The 19,659-nt window shown below is 35.1% G+C and overlaps 1 protein-coding gene across 2 annotated transcripts in view; it reads left to right on the top strand.

The window, feature by feature from the left end:
* Gabra1 (gamma-aminobutyric acid type A receptor subunit alpha1) overlaps window positions 1-16,088 on the top strand; it is a 54,807-nt gene extending 38,719 nt beyond the window's left edge. For both annotated transcript variants that reach the window (XM_015492805.2, XM_015492806.2), the window contains exons 8-10: window positions 6,086-6,238; window positions 11,187-11,389; window positions 13,219-16,088. In XM_015492805.2, coding sequence (XP_015348291.1) covers window positions 6,086-6,238; window positions 11,187-11,389; window positions 13,219-13,530 — 668 coding nt within the window. In that variant the 3' untranslated portion in view covers window positions 13,531-16,088. The remainder of the gene's footprint in view (window positions 1-6,085; window positions 6,239-11,186; window positions 11,390-13,218) is intronic.
* The last annotated feature ends 3,571 nt before the right edge of the window (window positions 16,089-19,659 follow it).

The raw sequence follows: 19,659 nt of genomic DNA, 5'->3' as shown, positions 1-19,659 counted from the left end.
ATATAAACATTATAGCCAGTATTCTCATCTTTGATCCTCATGAAATCCTAGGGGTTTTGCAGTATTGTTATCCTGGTTTTGTAGATGGGAATTTGAGGCACAGCAGGGTTTAATTAGTTTTCCAAGATCACACAGCTGGGAGGAGGAGGATCTGTGGTTTGGATCTGAGCTGTCTGGCCACAGAGTGTGCTTTTCAATTACAAAGCACAAGAGTAAAAGGCAACACAGGCATGTAATACGGGAAGCACAGTTAGGGAGGTGAATTCCGGAATTGTGTAACAAGGGCTCTATTGTGGGCTTGAGCACTAATGAATTGTTCCTTTTGGCAAATATTCTCGTATCTTTATTCATCTTTTCTCATAGTTGGTATATGCTTCATGAACTACTGTGAATTTGAAATGAGAAAATGCATGTCAACCGCTAGGAACAGGGTCTGCTGTGTAAAAACCCGGCAGAAAATAGCAGATGTTACTATTTGTGGTTCATGGCAGAGCTAGTACAAAAGTGAAGTGGTGAAGAAATGGAGAAGGAGGTCTTTTCTGCTTGAAGTATTGGGGAAGAAAGTTTGGACCCAGATTCTAGGCAAGACCCCTTCTCCTAACATCTCATCACATGATATTTCCTAAGCAAAGTTTTAAGGGGAGTTCATACAAAAATGACAAAAGTGATTCAAGGGCATGAGATATAACTTACACATAAAAATAAAAAAAATGACTGGCCATTAGTCATAAGAAAGATACTGGTGTACAGAAAACAATGAGAATGCAATGACATAAAAGGTTTTTAAAACACATAATGATGACTGGAAGCTCTCTGTATTCACCAAAGTAAATTTGTTTAAAGGAAATCACAATTTGTTTGGCAATAAGTTGTTTCTCCTGAATGATGATCATTTATTTATCTTCAGAATAAAATGGCTAAGAAGAATTGTGGGGCCCTTTTTCTGAGCTACAGAGGCTCCTCTGAATAAGTTGATTTAAGGATGACCTTGCAATGTCAAAACAATGAGGACTGCAACTGTCTTTGATCATGAAGTGACAGTGGTGGTCAGCACTCACCACAGGGACCTCAAGGGCTACCATTTATAAAGCTTCATACATGATCTCCAGGGAAATAATTAAAATTTACAGAGATCTAGAGGAAAAAAAGACTTGGTTACCTTGTCAGTCACTTTAGAATTCAAGCGTGAAAAATGGTTCAGAAAGGTGAAGTGACCCAGCACTGTAGACTTATCTCCTTATTTCTCTTTCTCCTTATTTCTATTTCAGTACCCTTTGAAGCAGTTATTAAAATACCCCCAGCCACCCGTCCATAATATTATGATACATCATTTCTTTTTAAAGAATCGTGTTTATAGTAAAGACTGAATTTTAAAAACTTAGAAGGCACATGATAACTGTAGAAGGAATCAGTGCTTAATAAAATTTTATTCACTATCTGGACATTTGATTTCCCAAGCTGGAGAGAACATATACAGCTGCGTTTTCCATCTTCACATTGTTAATTTGTGTAGGACTTAGGATTTTTATTTTTTTTCTACATCTATTATTTGTTTTTAGCCTTAAAGCATGGCAGGATAGCTAACTACTATCTCATGAATTGGACATGTAAAGAAACTGAAGCCAAGTAATGCTAAGCAAGGTAGTTATCTTTTAGTAACTAACATTGGAAGAAGCAAAGATTAGAAGTCAGGTCTACACAAGCCCTTAATAGCATTTTGCAAAATTATATCCCATTATTTTTCTTCCATTTTCCTTAATTTTATATTGTAATATATCAGAAACATTGTCACATCTAATTTACAAGCTTCCCTCAGGGATAGATGTTGTGCAAAGATATTTGAATTGCAATTCTTCTAGACCGTTGAATTAGAGGAAAAGAAATTGACATGCTTAGCGCATAAGCCCTTAGTGTCTAGACTCTTTCAATCTAATATAGGAGAGTGGGGCTTTCTGTTGTTGTCTTGTTTTCCTTTCATATTTAAATGATTACAACTTGATTCTGATGTTGCTGTCCTTTCCTTCCCTTATCTAAAAGTTTTGTGCCAATAAATAAACTTCTTAATTTTCATTTAGTTTAGAAAGAAGGATTCAAAATACTGAAAGCCCTTCTATTCTTTCTCCAATCTGTTAGGGAATGAAGGTTGTTTATAAAATAAATATGATGTCAAATAATGGCTCTTTAGATCTCAAAAAATCATATTCTTTTCACAATTTTCACAAAAATGCCAGATTCCAATAACAAAAGATAATGGAGTAGATGTAGACACTCCTCTTACTGACATTATAGGGAAGATGGAATTTTTTTTTCTTTGAGCTGATGACATTTTACAGGCCACAAGTGAACGAATGGTTAGGAATAATAATGTGTACCCTGAGATGGTGAATTATAACATGGATTTGTCCACCCAAGACTACATGTTAGAGGAAAACTCTGGGGAAATTGGTTCTCTGCATTTTTTTTTCTCAAACTTAGATCACTTACTTGTCCTTCAAATGACCTTACCGACATCACTGGAAGTGCATAAGAAAAAATATAAAAGGCAATTATTAGTTAATGCTTTGTTTTCCTTTCAAGACAGAGACGCTCATAGACTGTGTAGGGATGGAGAGCCCTTAAGGTACCTTTTCACCACTGATAGGAACCAGATACTGACAATCTGGGAGGTCATGGTGTATCCCAAGGAGGAGCCCTGTGCACAATTAGCTTTCAGTTTGGTGGGAGGAATATACATATAAATAACTAAAATACAAAGTCTGAGATCTTATTATAAATATAAACAAGAGCTATAAATAAAGCACTTAAGAAGTGCTTGGTTAATGGCCAGTCTGACCATTAATAACAGTGATGAAATAAATAAGTAAATGCACTGGTGACTTGCATCTATCTGTAAACAATGAATGCATCTCTTCTGCCAGTGGCTCCACTGATTCTGATTGATAGTTCCTTCAATTCTGATTGAGAGTGGGGTGAAGAAAATGAAGAAAGGATCTGAAACTTATTTTAGCATGCTTTGTGGTGTCATCCTAATGAGATCTCTTAGTTTTCATTCTGCTCTATCACAGTTTCCACTATTTTGTAGATCAGAAAATAGAGGCTTGCATGAGTTTACCAAGGCTGTATAGCAAGAAAATAGCAGATCTGGATTTTAAACTCAAATCCATAGCCTTCCAAGCTAATATACTTTTCTGTCAGAACAAGTCTTCCTATTTTCACTCACGACCTGGTGTTTGTGTTTGGCCCAAACCACAGATGAACAGATATTCCATCACAGAAGATGTGTAGTAGAGTCTTGTAGAGCAAGATACTGAAATGTGAAAATGTGTGTTGAGACAAATCCCTGTAATATGTGTTAGAGGTATGCAGTGGAGAGGTTTGAATTTGGGTTAGGGCATTTGTTCCTTAGTGCGAAAAGAACATAGATAGGGAAAGGGAAAAATCATCCTTTGCTACTGGCAACCAGTGAGGAGAAGACAGATATGTGGCTAAACATTGTGCAATATATAAAGCACAAGTCTCCTACAACAGTTATCTAGTATAAAATTCCAAGAGTGCTGAGGTCAGGAATCCTTGATGTGAATAGTGGGCATGTTAGTCAGTCTTCAATTACTCTGATAAAATATTTGAGATAAAGAATATAAAAGTAAGAAAGATATTGGCCCATAGTTTCAGTCCATAGTCAGCTGGCTCCATTGCCTTTGGGCTTGTGGTGACGTAGAACATCATGGCAGGGAGCCTATGATGGAGCAAAGCTGCTCCAGTCCAAAAAACTGGAAGCCTCAGTATATGTCAGACCAATAATGCAGGTACTGGGGTAAGTCCATATCTGAAGTATGAAGAAGGTAGATTCTGATATTGGGGGAGTAATAGCAGCAACAAAAGTGGACCGCTGCAGGAGAGTTACTATGCATACCTGCTGTTCAATCCAGGGCCCAGCCTATTGGATGGTGCCACCTACATTCAAGACAGGTTCTCTGCTCAGTTTGCTGACTCATATTCCAATGGTGTCTGGAAACATCCTGAATGACACATTCAGATGTGTACTTTGCCAACTTTCTAGATGTCTCTCAGTCCACTAGAGATGACAACTAGGATCAACCATCACAATGAGAATACATGAAGATATTTTTGGTGGGAAAAATGAGATTACATGATCACATATAAATAATTACTTTACAGGAAAGTTTAGGGAAACTTATAGTAAATATGCAACTGGAGGCACATATGATAGTTAATAGACTATTATAATAAATTTACAAAGCTAATAAGGGCAGTGACAATGACATATCCAGGGTCAGATTACAAGATACCACACAGGTAACACTGAAATTGTGTGACCAACAGATTCCTTTCTTCCTCTCTTTCCAAAGCACATTCTGTTATTTAAGATTGACTCCTGGTTTTCAGCCTGAGGCAATAGACAGAGATGTGCTGTCCATTGTTTTGGGGAAAAGTTAGCTAATATGAATTTTAAACATAGTTGATGGTGCCAATGAGAAGTCAATATCTGTGAGACAGCTACTGTCTAGCCTTGACTTGGGAGTACAAAAAATTCGAGACTAGTCCTGTTTAGATTTGGGGATATACCTCTTTACTTTGAGAGCCTGTTCACCAGGATGTAGATTTGTCAGCCATCTGTACACCTACATACAGGTAGCAGTAGGAGCAGGGGTGAGATGGAAAATACATTATCAGAGTCAAAGAAACTCAGGAACCCCCACATTTGCTTTAAAGAGATAAGAAAACCAACGTCTGATAAATATGAACAACTCAATAAGAAATTTCTGGTTGAAACTATCAATGAGTTAGCAAAAGAAATTGAGAACGAGAGATAAAAGGAAAGCAGGAATCAAGAGTATACTATAGTGACAATAGGGACATCACTAATTTCAGCTGTGATGAAGGAAGTCAGCAGCTGGAAGATGAAGAAGAGGCTTTAGTCTTGTAGATTAAATTTCCTGAGCAGCTGCCCTCCCATTATAGGGGCTGAGATCAGATGCCCATGAACTGAGATAAAGATGCTAACTCAAGAAGGGAGAAGTTTGGAGGGGAAAGAAGGAGAAAGGTGGGGACGTGTTCTAAATAGAGTGATGCTTTCTTATCCAGAACACATCTATTTCTCTCCTGCCCACCCACAGAGAGCTAAGCATATCTTCTGGGTGAATCAGGCTAAAACACTTCCAAGATTTGTAATTGAAAATATACCACATGAAGGAAAATAAAAGGCTCTTGCAATTTAGGTTGTGTCTACTGCTTAGGTCCTCTAAATGAAGCCAGGATTTGGAGAATAGAAAGACCATGGAATATACCTACCTAGGCTACCATCTCCCAGTTCAGCTTAGGAAGCACGCCAAGCTCAAAAGCTGGTATAGGGCTGGGGTGTAGCTCAGTGGTAGTGGGAGAGCACCTGCCCAGCAAGTGGATCCCCAGAACTGGGGGGAAAAACAGATTATAAGCCCAGATTTCCCTGAGAATTCAAAGAGTGGTTTGTAAATGTAGTAGGACTGGAACAACTGAATTTTTCTAAAGCTTCCCAGGTAATTCCAGCATGTAGATTATGAAAAACTATGAAATTCTACCCTGCTCCTCATTTTGCAGATCAGGCGGACTAAATCATTCACCTAAGATCCAAAGAAGTGTTGGAGGTAGAATTCAGCTGTACTGATCTGCCCACCAGAGCAGCTAAGGAGCAGCCTGAGTCTGTTTTGCAAAGGTCACCCTGGATATCTGTTCTGTTTAAAATACCCTAATGCAGGTCACAGAACCTAGAGCATTGCCTTCGTGATCAGGAAAGCCAATCTGTGAATATATGCCCAGAGTTTGTCCCTTAAATATATGACACAGCAGCATTAGTAGGTAAGGATACCCATGAGAACTCTGGAGCCTCCATCTCATCCGCAGAGCCATTTTTGTGTGTGTTTAAAATGACTCTTTTCTCTCTTGGAAGCTTTTCTCTCCAGGGACTGAATGTCACATGGAGAAAGGATGTGTCTGAGCTCCAGGTCTTTGCTGCTAATAGGAAACCTCAGAATAGGTTCTTTTCAAGGTCAAATTGCTCAACCTCACTGTCTGTTTTACCCTCCAGGAGAATATGTTGTTATGACTACTCACTTCCACTTGAAGAGAAAGATTGGTTATTTTGTTATTCAAACATACCTGCCATGCATAATGACGGTCATTCTGTCACAAGTCTCCTTCTGGCTCAACCGAGAGTCGGTACCAGCAAGAACTGTCTTTGGTAAGTGTCAGTCAAGACATGCATGCCAAGGTTTGGAGGGCAAGTTATGCCATGTCTGTGACCTTGCAAGGAAAAAAAAAAAGATTGATATGTGTTCAAATCTAAAGTTATACAATGGAAAGGTTCACGGAAATGCCATCCCTAAGGTAGTGTGGTTAAAAAATAACATTGTTAAATAGCAAACTGTTTTAGTGCTTGTGAATGGATGGGATTCATGAACATTTGATTTGATAGTTTCACATAGCATGCAGAAAAAACATCATACTCGATGAAACGCATGTACACAGAAAATAGTATTTAGAATGCATAGCCTGTATCCGTGCTGTTTTGGGGGAATCTTAGGAAACATGAACAAAACTTCTTCCTTATGTATATAAAAACAGGATTGCCTTAAGTCGGGAGAACTCACTGATGACCATGTCACTAATGACCTTTACCTAATGTGTGCATGCCTGAAGAGTTATAAATTTAATTTTTTAAATTGGAAACCTTTATTAGATTCAATATTCCCAGTTAAGGGCAATCTAGAGAAGAATTATTATATTATTTTCTTTTTTCTAAGGGAAAAACTGATCTAATGTAGCATTTTAGAGCTTGCATTTCATAAAAAGGGTAGTCCCTGACAATTAGCCTGTTATCTTATTGAACCCTAAAAGCATCCTGTATACCACCAAGATCACTATTATACAAACACGAGAAACAAGAACACAAGATTAAGTGACCTATCCAAAGTCAGAAACTATTAGGTGAAGGAGTGAGAAGTCAGGCGTGGGCCCTTGGCTCTGTGTCCTAGGCCCTTAATGATGATGCAATATTGTCACCTGTGCGATATCTTGCTGTAATGGCAAGGTTGTGAGGTCAGCATCGTTCATTTAGAAATAACAAGCACATACTCACTACGGAATGATACAGATATCCAGGCTCACTCCACAAATGCCATCTAGGTACCTGCTGTGTTTAAAACCCAGTGCTACAAAATAAATAGACTTCAGAAGTTTATGATCTAAAGAGAGGATTATCCATGTGCATAGATTCCGGTATCAACCTCCATAACGTATAAGGAGCAAAAAGTCAGTTACCGGAGAAAAAAAGCAATTCTGCCACATGGGACAGAAAAGAGACTTTCTTCTTAATTTGGAATGCTTCCAGGTGGGAAACCACCAAATCCATGCTCTGGTGCTCCGATGGTAGCCTAAGCCCACAGCTAAATTAAGATGCAGAATGATTTCTAGCAGCAGAGACAAAGAACAGATCATTTCAGATTAATTTTTCTTTATAACAATTTGTCAATATTGTCAATGATTGAAGCTACTGAAGACTGACCTCTTGGGAAGATGTTTGCCTCTATTGGTATATACCATTTGAGTCTTTTATTCACCAGGAAATAAAAAACAAATTGGATCACACAACTTATTTATTTTATGTGCTTTGATTTATTCTATTTTTGAAGAAATAGCCCAGCAGTATAGTGAATATATATTTACATATATATTTTTCTTTTTTTCTTTCTCTTTCTTTTTTTAAATGCTGGCCTTTCACACTCTCACTGCAACAAATACTGCCCCTTCTATTTGGAAATTCTCCAAAGCATTTCAGAATGTCTATAAGTCATCAACATTGTTCTTAACATTTTCAACAATCTTACATTTCAATTGACTGGTGCCCTTTTGGTGAACATAAGTACATATCTATAAACTCAGCAGTGACAAGTATTTCTGTGTATCAAGTTATAAGTTTCTAATGTTTAAGTTCAATGAAATCACATATTTCTAGACCATTTGAGTGTTTCTTTCCTTCCTTCCTTCCTTCCTTCCTTCCTTTCTTCCTTCCTTCCTTCCTTCCTTCCTTCCTTTCTCTCTCTTTCTTTCTTTCTTTCTTTCTTTCTTTCTTTCTTTCTTTCTTTCTTTCTTTCTTTCATTGTAGTTGGACACAAGACCCTTATTTTTTTTATTTATTTTTATGTGATGCTGAGGATTGAACCCAGAACCTTGCACGTGCTACGCAAGCACTGTACCTCTAATCCACAACCCCAGCCCCTCTATTCTTTTTTTTTCTATTCATTTTAATCTGAACTCAGTATGTTGTTCTGATTTCTGTAGATCCCGGAGTGAATCAATGGTTTTTCAAGAAATACTAAAAGGAAAAAAAAAAAAAAAAAACTAAACTAAAAAATGTTGTATGTTTTTTTAGCAGTTTATTAAAAGGAATCCAGAATTCAACAAAGTTGAAGTCTATTTTATGTCATAAAAGATCATACTTTTGGCTTCATGTGCTCACTTTTAATTGGAGGCAATGTTGTCATATAAATTTTCTGCCCAAAAGATCCAAGTTATAGGTTCAATCTCACCACCTACCAGCAATATGATGTTGACCAAATTGCTTCATTGTTCTGAGCTTTCACAGTCTCTGAAGGGAAAAGACAAGAAAGTAAAGTAGTGTTACTTAAAGATTTAAATGATGCCAGGCAAACACCTGTGGTTCCAGCGCTTTGAAGGCTGAGGCAACCAGAACACTTGAATGCAGGGATTTGAGGTCAACCTGGGCAGCAGAGCAAGAGCCCTTCTCATAAAAAGTAGCAACAATAATAAAATTAAAATAAATAATTAAATGAGAAAAACAAACTTTATAAATTATCAGGCTTCTAATTCTTGGAACATAAAAGCTGTAAAGTACATTTTTGTTCCTTTCTTTTTCTCTACAACAGGAATTGCAATACCACAAACATACCCATCCCTCTCTTGATGCTGTTCATGAATGATCTTGATTTATGGATACATTTGGTGAAATACCCATTGTCAAATTAGTTCTGAACACAGCCTACATAAAACAAAATTAAAAAAAAAATAACTTTACTTGAGATTTATTAAAAAATAAACATTAGTTTTTCCCTTAGTAAGTATCAGACTAATTACTGAACACTTTATTACATTATCTTATTTCTTATCCACACCACACTAAACCTCTGCATTAGACTTAATAAAATCAATTAGCAAAGAAAAAAATAAAACCTCAGAAGCTCAAGATTGTTAGACACTTTTCCCAAGGTCATTCAGCAATTATAGAATTGACCTTAGAAACTGGATTGTTGTGTTCCCCAAATATACTGACTTTTAATTACCTTGTTATTTGCTCTAGTTAATATCAATATGTAAATTTGGGGGCAGGTCCCCAGCCAATATTTCTTAAACTGTTTGTCAATTACATAAAATTGATATTTCCCCCAGTTTTTCTGAAATCCCTCCAGAGCTAAAAAAGGATCTATTTCTTACAACCCTAACCATGTGTCTAAAATAAAATTTAATAAAAATCTCATTGTTTTTTCTTAATAATTTAACTTCCTAATGTAGTGGAATCCACCTTGAAATCCAAGAAAAACCAAAGAATACTGATCAACTTAAAGCAACCTAAAACATTAGCCACCTAGAAGCTCTATGATCCTACTAATTTTCTTTTTTTTTGGATTGTCCAGTTATTTCTTTTTTTAAAAAAATTTTTTATTAGTTGTTCAAAACATTACAAAGCTCTTGACATATCATATTTCATACATTTTATTCAAGCAGATTATGAACTCCCATTTTTACCCCGTATAATGAATCAAAAGAAGGAATCACAAATTTATGTTTTAGACACATGGATGACAATACTTTCCACAGCAATGAGTAATAGAAAATACTTAAAATTATTTTGAATATTGCATTTAATTCTCACAAAAATCTAAAATTCTTGTGAGTGACTGGACAGAAATTTCCCTTGGAGAAATTCAGTGGTGGTGTAGACAATAAAGAGAATGAAGAACAAATCATCCATTTTGCACATGTGGAGACTGGGGTCCCTCTCAGTGTCTACAAATCTACTGTCTACAAACCTACTAAGTACTAAGGTTGGGGCTAGTCATTAGAAAATGTCTGGCCATTTCCAATGACATGGATTACGATCCCTTATGACTAGGTTATTTTGAATTGTTTTTAAGCATTTTCAAATGCCTTGAAAGGGACATTATAGTATTGTACTTAGTACCTTATATCTAATACGGTGCATTACATATAGTAGTCTGACATTAACAGCATTGATTTGTTGAATGAACATTAAAGGATATCATCTTTCACATGCCAGTGCATCTGACTATCTAAATAGACTGAAAAGATCTGGCTTGAAAATGCTTTGACCTTAAACATGGGTCATTTTAATCACGTGTTATAAGGTTGCAGAGTAGGAAAGATTAAGCAGCATTAGCAAAAAGGAGAAAAAAAGTCTTAGATATTTGAATCAGATAAAACACATTCAAAATTTTAGCTGTCTGACCATAAGAGAGGAACAAAATGTATATTCTGTGAATAAAGGGAACATTATATATGTATAAGATTTTATACATATAAACTTATGTAACTTGCTATATGTGCATACATTGGTTCCAAGACTTTCTTCAAATGAGTCAATTTTAGAATCAGAACAAAACATTGTAAGAGAAGATTTATTAATGTGGCAAATCTTTATCTAAAATTATTTAATTATCTATCAATTACCAAGATGTCATTGGCTTTCCAGTTTCCACACTTGGGACACAGAATATTAAACAAAACTGAAGAACTCATTTTTTTTTTAATGAATCCAAGGCATTGAAGATCTATCATTTATATTTCAAGTGTGGGGTACAGTGAAAAATGTTATTTCCTATGCTACCTAAGAAACTGTATAAGGTGCCCATTTAGAGTACTTCATGATCCTGTTAATAAGCTCCCTGACAGACTGTCCCCCTTAGCACTGCTATACCATAAACCACCCCCTACAATGGGGTTAAATTAGTATTCCCTCATTCCAAACCAAACTAGGATGAAAGAAAATCCATGTTTGGTACTTGATACTATTGATTCCCTTTGCACAAGTAGATTGATTTCCGGGCATGAAATTTTGTAGTATGAACCCACACACTTAATTTCTTTTCTTATAGGAGTAACAACTGTGCTGACCATGACAACTTTGAGTATCAGCGCCAGGAATTCCCTCCCTAAGGTGGCTTACGCAACAGCTATGGATTGGTTCATTGCCGTGTGCTATGCCTTTGTGTTCTCGGCTCTGATTGAGTTTGCCACAGTAAACTATTTCACCAAGAGAGGTTATGCCTGGGATGGCAAAAGTGTGGTTCCAGAGAAGGTAAAGACTTTACTAGTTCACTGTTATGCCTTTTTCAACCTTTAGGTTAGAATACTTGGGCCCAGAGAATTTGATGAAGCATGCAGAAGTGGGTAGTGAGGATTCTTTTCTTTTTTTGTTGTGCGTGTTAAAGACAAAGTGAAGAGGTAATTTTAATGTTTAAAGGAGAGGTTGTTTGGGTGAGTAGGAGTGTAGGTAGAGTGAAGGAGAGGTAAGAGAGATAGGAAGGTAAACATTTCTGCTTGAATGTGCTCATCTATGATCTCTGAGATTTGAGAACAGTTTTAACCAGTCTGACATTAGAAGCAAATGAACTTACCTAAATACCTTCTGCATCAAGTCTGCTATAAATTTTATAATGTGAAAATCATTGTCTTTTGGTTGTTTTCCAAGCCTGATCACTTTGATCATAAATTCTTTGCTGTAATGATTTAATTTAATTGAGTTTGCAATATGAACTATCCCCCAGTTTTCAATGAAGTCAAAGACAGGCATATTTTCTCTTTATAAATGTTTGCATAGTTCAGTGCAAACCAAAGAATAGAAAACACACTCTCAGAATTGTATTGTCCTACAGAAATATAGTGTAAGCCAAAAAATGTAAGCCACATATGTGATTTAAGATTTTCTAATAGTGTCAATTTAAGAGTATAAACAAACAAGGGAACTTTATTATTTAATTTAATAATATACTTCACTAAATATAATACATATATGTATTATTATATTATATTATTATATATGTAAATATAATACATATAATACATAGCTTTATAACATGTAATCCATACGAAACATTATTAAGGAAATCTATTTCATTGTATTGTGTTCATGCTGTCTTCAAAATCCTTTGTATATTTTGTATTTATGGTACGTCTCAAGTCAGACTAGTTACATTTCAAGTATCACACATGGTTAAGTGGTAACTGTGTTGGATTGCATAGTTCTAAACCATGATCACTTTTTAGGACTGTCTCTATGAAAGAAAATGGGGAAGTGCTCTAGATGTCAATCATTGCACAGATGACACTTTTGAGCAGAGATAATTGAACAGGCATTGAATTCAAGATACCCTAAATGACCCTGCTTACTTTATTTTTTTATTTATCCATTTATCTATTAATTTACATTTATGGAGATGGAACCCAAAGTCTCACGCATGCTGGGCAAGTAGTCTGAAACTGAGTTGCCTTCCCAGCTCATCTCTGCTGTATTATTTGCTCATTTGGAATATCAAGTTTTCTTCATTCAAATAATAATCGGTTCAGCAATAACAGCAAATTACTTGCTCACGATGCTAGATTTTATCCTAGAAACAACCCTGTGGTATTTCTTTAGTGTGACCTGGGCTTGCTCACATGATTGCAGTCAGCTGGAAACTCCATTCAGGCTAGAAGATCTATGAAGTTCTCTCTTAGAGGCTGATGCCTGATCCTGCTTATCAGCTGGACCTGTCACTGCACATGGGCTCTGGTCATTCAGCCATCTTCTCTGGGGTTCTTCACTTGGCAGTGGCAATTTCCAGAAACTCAAGGCTGACACTGACAAGCCTTTTGAGTTTAGGATCCTCAGGGTGCATAGTAATCAATAGTCAAGAGTCACTAGTCTGTTGTATATTCAATGAACAATGAAATAGATTCCACCTCTTGATAAAAGAGGGTGTAAAATATTATCTACGATTTTAATTTATCCCAAAAGACCGTCATCCGTTATATTCCTAAAATTTTGAATAAAACTCAGCTTTGGGTCCCCAATCAAGGTCCACTTTGCTGAACAGCTGACACTTCTGCTTCTCATGGTTTACTAAACCAAATTCTTCCTTTCTACAGCCAAAGAAGGTGAAAGATCCTCTCATTAAGAAAAACAACACTTATGCTCCAACAGCAACAAGCTACACCCCTAACTTGGCCAGGGGTGACCCCGGCTTAGCCACCATTGCTAAAAGTGCAACCATAGAACCCAAAGAAGTCAAGCCGGAAACGAAACCACCAGAGCCCAAGAAAACCTTTAACAGTGTCAGCAAAATTGACCGCCTGTCAAGAATAGCCTTCCCGCTGCTATTTGGAATCTTTAACTTAGTCTATTGGGCTACATATCTCAACAGAGAGCCTCAGCTAAAAGCCCCCACACCACATCAATAGGTTCTCATAGTTGTGTTCTGTCGTTCAGTCCCCTGAACTGGGAATGGCTTTCTGTTCTTAATGCAGCGATTCCCATCTGCTTTATTGCCTCTGTCTTAAAAGAATTTGAAGGTTTCCTTATTTCCATAATTCACATAAGAACAAGAGACCCCTGTGTGGCAGTCCAGAGCAGAGCAGAATATGCAGCTTGGAGACAGGATTCTGAGAGAAGACGCAGGAGAGCAAAACCATATCAGAAGGAGACAGACGTGAGAGGAAAGGAAGGGGAAGAAGGTCCCATGATAGGAGGAAAAGTTGAAGAAAAATAGAGCTTACCTACAATCCCTAGATCATTTGTAGATATATATTTCCAAATATTATTAAAAAAACTACTGTATATGTCAAAAATATTTTTGTGTGAAGGTGTTTAAAAGAATAAAATATAAATGTTTAATGAAGAAAAAATTTAAAAATCTATGTATTTATTGCACAAATTATGGTGTGCTTATGTTTTTGTTTTGTATTTTAAGCTGATGTATAAGCTTTAACATTTGTGTTTCCAAAGCTAAAAAAAAAAGAAAAAAAAAGCCCGTTGTTTCTCCTTTTAAAAAATCTCTAATGCATTATTTTGCTGTTAAAATGCTATTTTAAAATTTATGGAAATTTCATAGGCAAAGGTGCAATTGCTCATTGTAGAGCACATTTAATCCAGTGGAGAGAAATGCTTTAAATAGGCTCCTTTGCTACCATCTGAGCTTTTACCACTAGACTCTATGAAGCATCCTCTTAACAGATGTTCTCTCAATGGAAACTAAAAATTAATTAATGATAATTAATTTTTATTTTGCAGCCTATTTTCAGATAATACATTCATCCAACAATCACTAGATTCTTATTATGGAGATGTTTTTAGAGGGGCAAAAATATTTTGCAAGCTCTAGAATTGTTGAATGTATTCTTTTATATAACTACATTAAAAGCTTTAGATTGAAATTTATGACTAGAAACAAAAAAATAGAATATATAAATTATATCTGTAAATATTCAGCATGAGATTGTACATTTTTTACTTTTTTTAAAGTTATGTTCCTAAAATATCATGTAGGAATCACCACTCTTAGCTGTTAAAATGTTGTTAAATGCTATGGAAATACATTCAGAGCCTGCATTTAAGAACAGAACAGCCTGACGGAAGCAGATGGTACTTCAAACATATGGGTATGAAGTCCACTTATGTAGATAAAGCTGATAATTCCAAACTGTTGTCCAGTGTTCAATGGTAGATCAGTTGCTATCTGCTCAAATCCTGCCATACCATATTTTCCTATTTTAGGCTATTGTAAAATAAAAAAAATGGGAAACATTAGTTGGAATTAGAAAATCAACTGTATATTCTTGCTATATTTGCTGATACCAACTATTTCAATAAGTGCTGTACCATATGTAGCATTCAATATAAAATACATGAAAGAATGTACAGGAAATAGCTTTTATTGAGTAATATTATTACATTTCATTTATACTGTAGCAATACATTTGTAGGCATACTATGTAAGGGCTTTAAATAAAAGAGGTCCATTAATACTCCCTATAAAAATTCTAGTCTGTTTCATTACTGCCCAGATGTTTTAGAGATAAATATTTATGCAGAAGGTATTTTTGAAGTCTCCTTTGTCTGATAGAGTTTCACAGATATATAAATTTAGTGTTCAGAATCCACAGGTCATGGTCTAAACACATTTATAATAATACAATGTAAAGCTTTTAGCATAATTGCCAAATAAGACAGTTGGGATCCATATCTGAGTTTTGAGCAATGTTTTTTCTCAAAAAGCTGCTATCCAATGATGTAGGAAAATATACTGTGTTTTCCTAAACAAACTCTGGTTTTCATTTTAAATGTGCTTCATTGTTTAATTTGGTCCTGCCTAAATTTCATGAGCTAGGCCAATAAAGGCTAAACCAAGGACCTTTCATCCTCTGGTATCACGTGTAGATATTATGTATAGAAAATAAAGATAAATTATGGCTCTAACTTCTGTGCTGTTTATCTTGTTATTTTTGGACATTAACCTAATGAGTTTATTGAGAGCATTTTACCTTCCAGACTCCTCATGGTTAAATTTTGGTCTGTATTTTGCTCACTAGATGTGAATATTTCTTATTAGTCTGCTTTCTGCTATGCAATGATTGCATTCCTATCATTTCTTAGTTTGTTAGTATATGTGGGTAATATTCTATTGTATAAATGGATTGCACAGTTATCAGAGACAAATTATTCTATGTAGCTTTTCTACCGTGCTTTGCTAAACCATGTAATACTAGTTAAGTCTTCCTTGAAAATAAAGATACACTCTTATAGAGGACAGTTCCTGTTTACTCCCAGGAAATCTTTTTTAAAGATGACACTGAATGTTTATTGCACCTCAGTGCAGTGAAGTGGCAATAAAACCTAATATGAGTCAAGGTTGTTTATGGCAGATGCATGCATTGCTTTACAGAGTTTAGCAGAAGCTCTTAATTTTATGTCACACTGTATTCAATTATGATAATAAAGCTAACATTATTCAATAATAAAATGGAATATTGACTCTCTTTTTACATTATCAAAAGGCCCATCTATTGCCCTACTTTAGAAGAACCTGAGAGTACCCAGTATTGTCAGGAACCTCGGCCACTCAGATTTTTGGAGACTTATCAATAGTTAGAGCCTTAACTATCATTATAAAAGAATTCCTTCAAAGATAGAAATTCATTAAACATCTAGTACTTGGTATTAACAGCAGAAATTCAAATTTTGTAAAACATAAATGGAACAGTATAAAAACATAGTGAAACTTGTTTGTGTCTATTGCTAATACAGGAAATCGGATTTCTGATCTACCTTCCAGGATTCTGGCTCAGTGTTGGGTACAGTCTGGGTACTGTAGTTTTAAACACTTCCCAAGTCACTGGGTGCAGACAAGGTAGAGAATCATTACTCTGTGTTGTTTATGTGGAGAATTTTTTAATTTCTGTAATCAATTTAATCAAAGTATTATCATGTAAAAGACCAAGAGTCATTTCAGTGATAGGTATAAAATGATATCCAATTTCTATAGACCAGACTACAGGAGACAAAATCTTTCTGCATCAAATGGTGTCTAGGAGAAAATGAAGTAAATTGCATTTTAACAAGTTTAGTATTCAGCTTCCTAAAAATAATTCAGAACTTAGAAGAGTTAACAAGAGAGTTAACAAGAACTCCAAGAGAATGACTTATCCAATTAAAAAAAAAAAAAACCCTGCCCATGTAAACCAGCTAAACCATCATATTCACTGATTTGTGTTTATTCCTGAAAAAAGGGAGGTAGTAAATTATGATTATTTAGCTATCAAAAAAAGCCCACATCAAGGCTCATCATATAATTATCAAAGGAATCAAAATGAGAGAGGACTTGGCATTATTGCTGACCATCTGTTTGAAATTCACTGTACCAGTTAGTTATAAGCGTCTGTTGGTGTTTTCTAAAATCTATGCAGTTCTTACAGCCAATAAGAACAAACACCTGATTCTGACAACCACAATTCAGTCAAATCACTTAATTTCAAACGTTGACTTGGTTACACTAAATTCTACCGGTATTTGCTGATTCCCTGCAGTGTGTTAAGGACTGTGCTAGATGATGGCAAGGAGATAAATATTTATTGATCTTTTCTGTCCTGATGAAAATATAGTCTTGGGTAGTTCATAATTTTATAGAAAATAAATGTAAACCTAAGGTTATAATACTTCCAATGATAATTGAAATTACAGAAAAAGTGCACAGGTAGAGGAGATCGATACTTGGGGAATCATATCAGGGAGGTTTTTATATGAAAGCATTAATAGAGCTGTTTTGAAGGATGTTTGAACATTTATCAGACATATTAGCAATGGGGATGGCTGCTGGTAAAAAGGAGCAGATCTGTCATTCAAAGATAATAACATGTTAAACAACCTTAGTATCTACTCATGGATGAACAGATGAAGAAAATGTGGACTATATACATAAGGGACTACTCCTTAATCTCTAAAAAGAAAGAAATTCTGTCCATTTACAACAACATGGATGAAAAAACCCTGGCAAAGAAAGAAAATACTGCAGCATCTTGCTCCTGTCTAGAATCTAAAAAATGTTGAACTCAAAGAAGTTTAAAGTAGATAAGTGTTAGCAAGGACGTGGGGGAAAATGTACACTCATTCATTGCTGGTGGGACTGCAAATTGGTAAGACCATTCTGGAAAGCAGTATAGAGATTCCTCAGAAAACTAGAAATGGAATCACCATTTGACCCAGCTATCTCATTCCTTGGTATATATCCAAATGATATAAATCAGCATACAACAGTGATGCAACCACATCAATGTTTATTGTAGCTCAATTTGTAATAGCTAAGCTATAGAACCAATTGATATGCCCATCAACAGAGGAATGGGTAAAGAAAATGTGGTATATTTACACAATGGAGTATTACTCTGCCCCAAAAAAGAATGACTTTAATGACATTTGCAAGTAAATGGAAGGATCTGGGAACTATGATGCTAAGTGAAATAAGTTAATCCCCAAAAGCCAAAGGTTGAATGTTTTCACTGATATTTGGAAACTAACCCACAATAACGGGGAAGGGGCAAAGAATAGATATTCAGTAGGTTAGACAAAGGGGAATGAAGGGAAGGGAGAAGGATAGAAAAGGAAAGACAGTAGAATGAATCTGAAATAATTTTCCCATGTACATATATGAATATACCATTGTGAATCCCACCATTGTATACATCCATAAAAATGGAAATAAGATATACTTCATTCTTGTGTAATTATATCAAAATTAATTATATTGTAATGTATAATTAAAAAGAACCAATTAAAAAAATTAAAAAGAAGTTAAGAGTAGAAAGGTAGAACCAGTGAGATGCTGGCTAAATGGATACACAATTTCAGTTAGAAGCAACGTATTTGAGAGTTCTGTCATACAACATGATATCTACAGTTAAAAATGATGTATTCATGAAAATTTCTAAGAGTAGATTTTAAGGGGTCAGGCCACAAAAATATGAATATATGAGGTAATATATATGCTAGTAAATATATATGCTAATATATATTTAGCCATTTTACAATGTCTACACATTTCAAAGCAACATGTTGCACATGATAATTTATATAATTTTCTCAACTAAGTATCAATATTTAAGCCAGGTATGGTGGCCCATGCTTGTAATTCCAGCGGCTCGGAAGGTTGAGGCAGGAGGATCGTGAGTTCAAAGCCAGACTTAGTAAAAGTGAGGTGCTAAACAACTCAGTAAGACACTGTCTCTAAATAAAGGGCTTGGGATGTGACTCAGTGGTTGAGTGTCCCTGAGTTTAATCCATCGTACTCTCCCTTCAAAAAAAAAAAAAAGATAAATAAATGAATAAATAAATAAATATTTAAAAATAATACATCTTTACAAAGTTAAAAACAAAGAAAATCAAAACCAATACAATATCAGAGGAATTAAAATGCCACACCAGGAAACATCTATCAAACAGCAATGATACTAATAAAACAGAAATAGAAGAACAAAAAAGACACAAGACATATACAAAATAGACTGATATCTCACACCAAATAAAAAATAAGTCAAATTAAATCATAAGTCAAAATATAGGGACCCCAAACTATAAAATATGTAGAAAATATATAATGCAAAATATGGTTTGAGGTTAAGTCAACAGTTCTTAAATATGCCCAAATTTGTAAGAGAATAGTCATTTTACTCAATCAAAATTAAAAATGTCTGTGCTTTAAAAGGCAACATTAGAACAATGAAGAAAATTTTAAAAACCCAAACCGCAGTATAGAAGAAAAAATATTTATGAAAATTAAGTCTAAAATGAACATGTGCCCAGAATATATAAAGGCATCACAAAACTACATGATCTTACCAACAACCAATTTAAAAAGTGGGCTAACACTTGACATTAAAAAACGATCAATAAGCATATTAAATGATGTTCAATATCATTATGTTACTAGAAAAATATAAGTTAAGTCCATGATGACATAAAAATTTGTTCCCAAGGAAGGGCCATAATCAAATGATAGACCATCTTCAAAAGAGAATGTGGAGAAATTTGAACCACATACA

Source organism: Marmota marmota, unplaced genomic scaffold (assembly GCF_001458135.2).
Source record: "Marmota marmota marmota unplaced genomic scaffold, marMar, whole genome shotgun sequence".
In the NCBI taxonomy this organism is placed as follows: Eukaryota; Metazoa; Chordata; class Mammalia; order Rodentia; family Sciuridae; genus Marmota; species Marmota marmota.
This window is presented reverse-complemented; position numbering and strand designations above follow the sequence as displayed.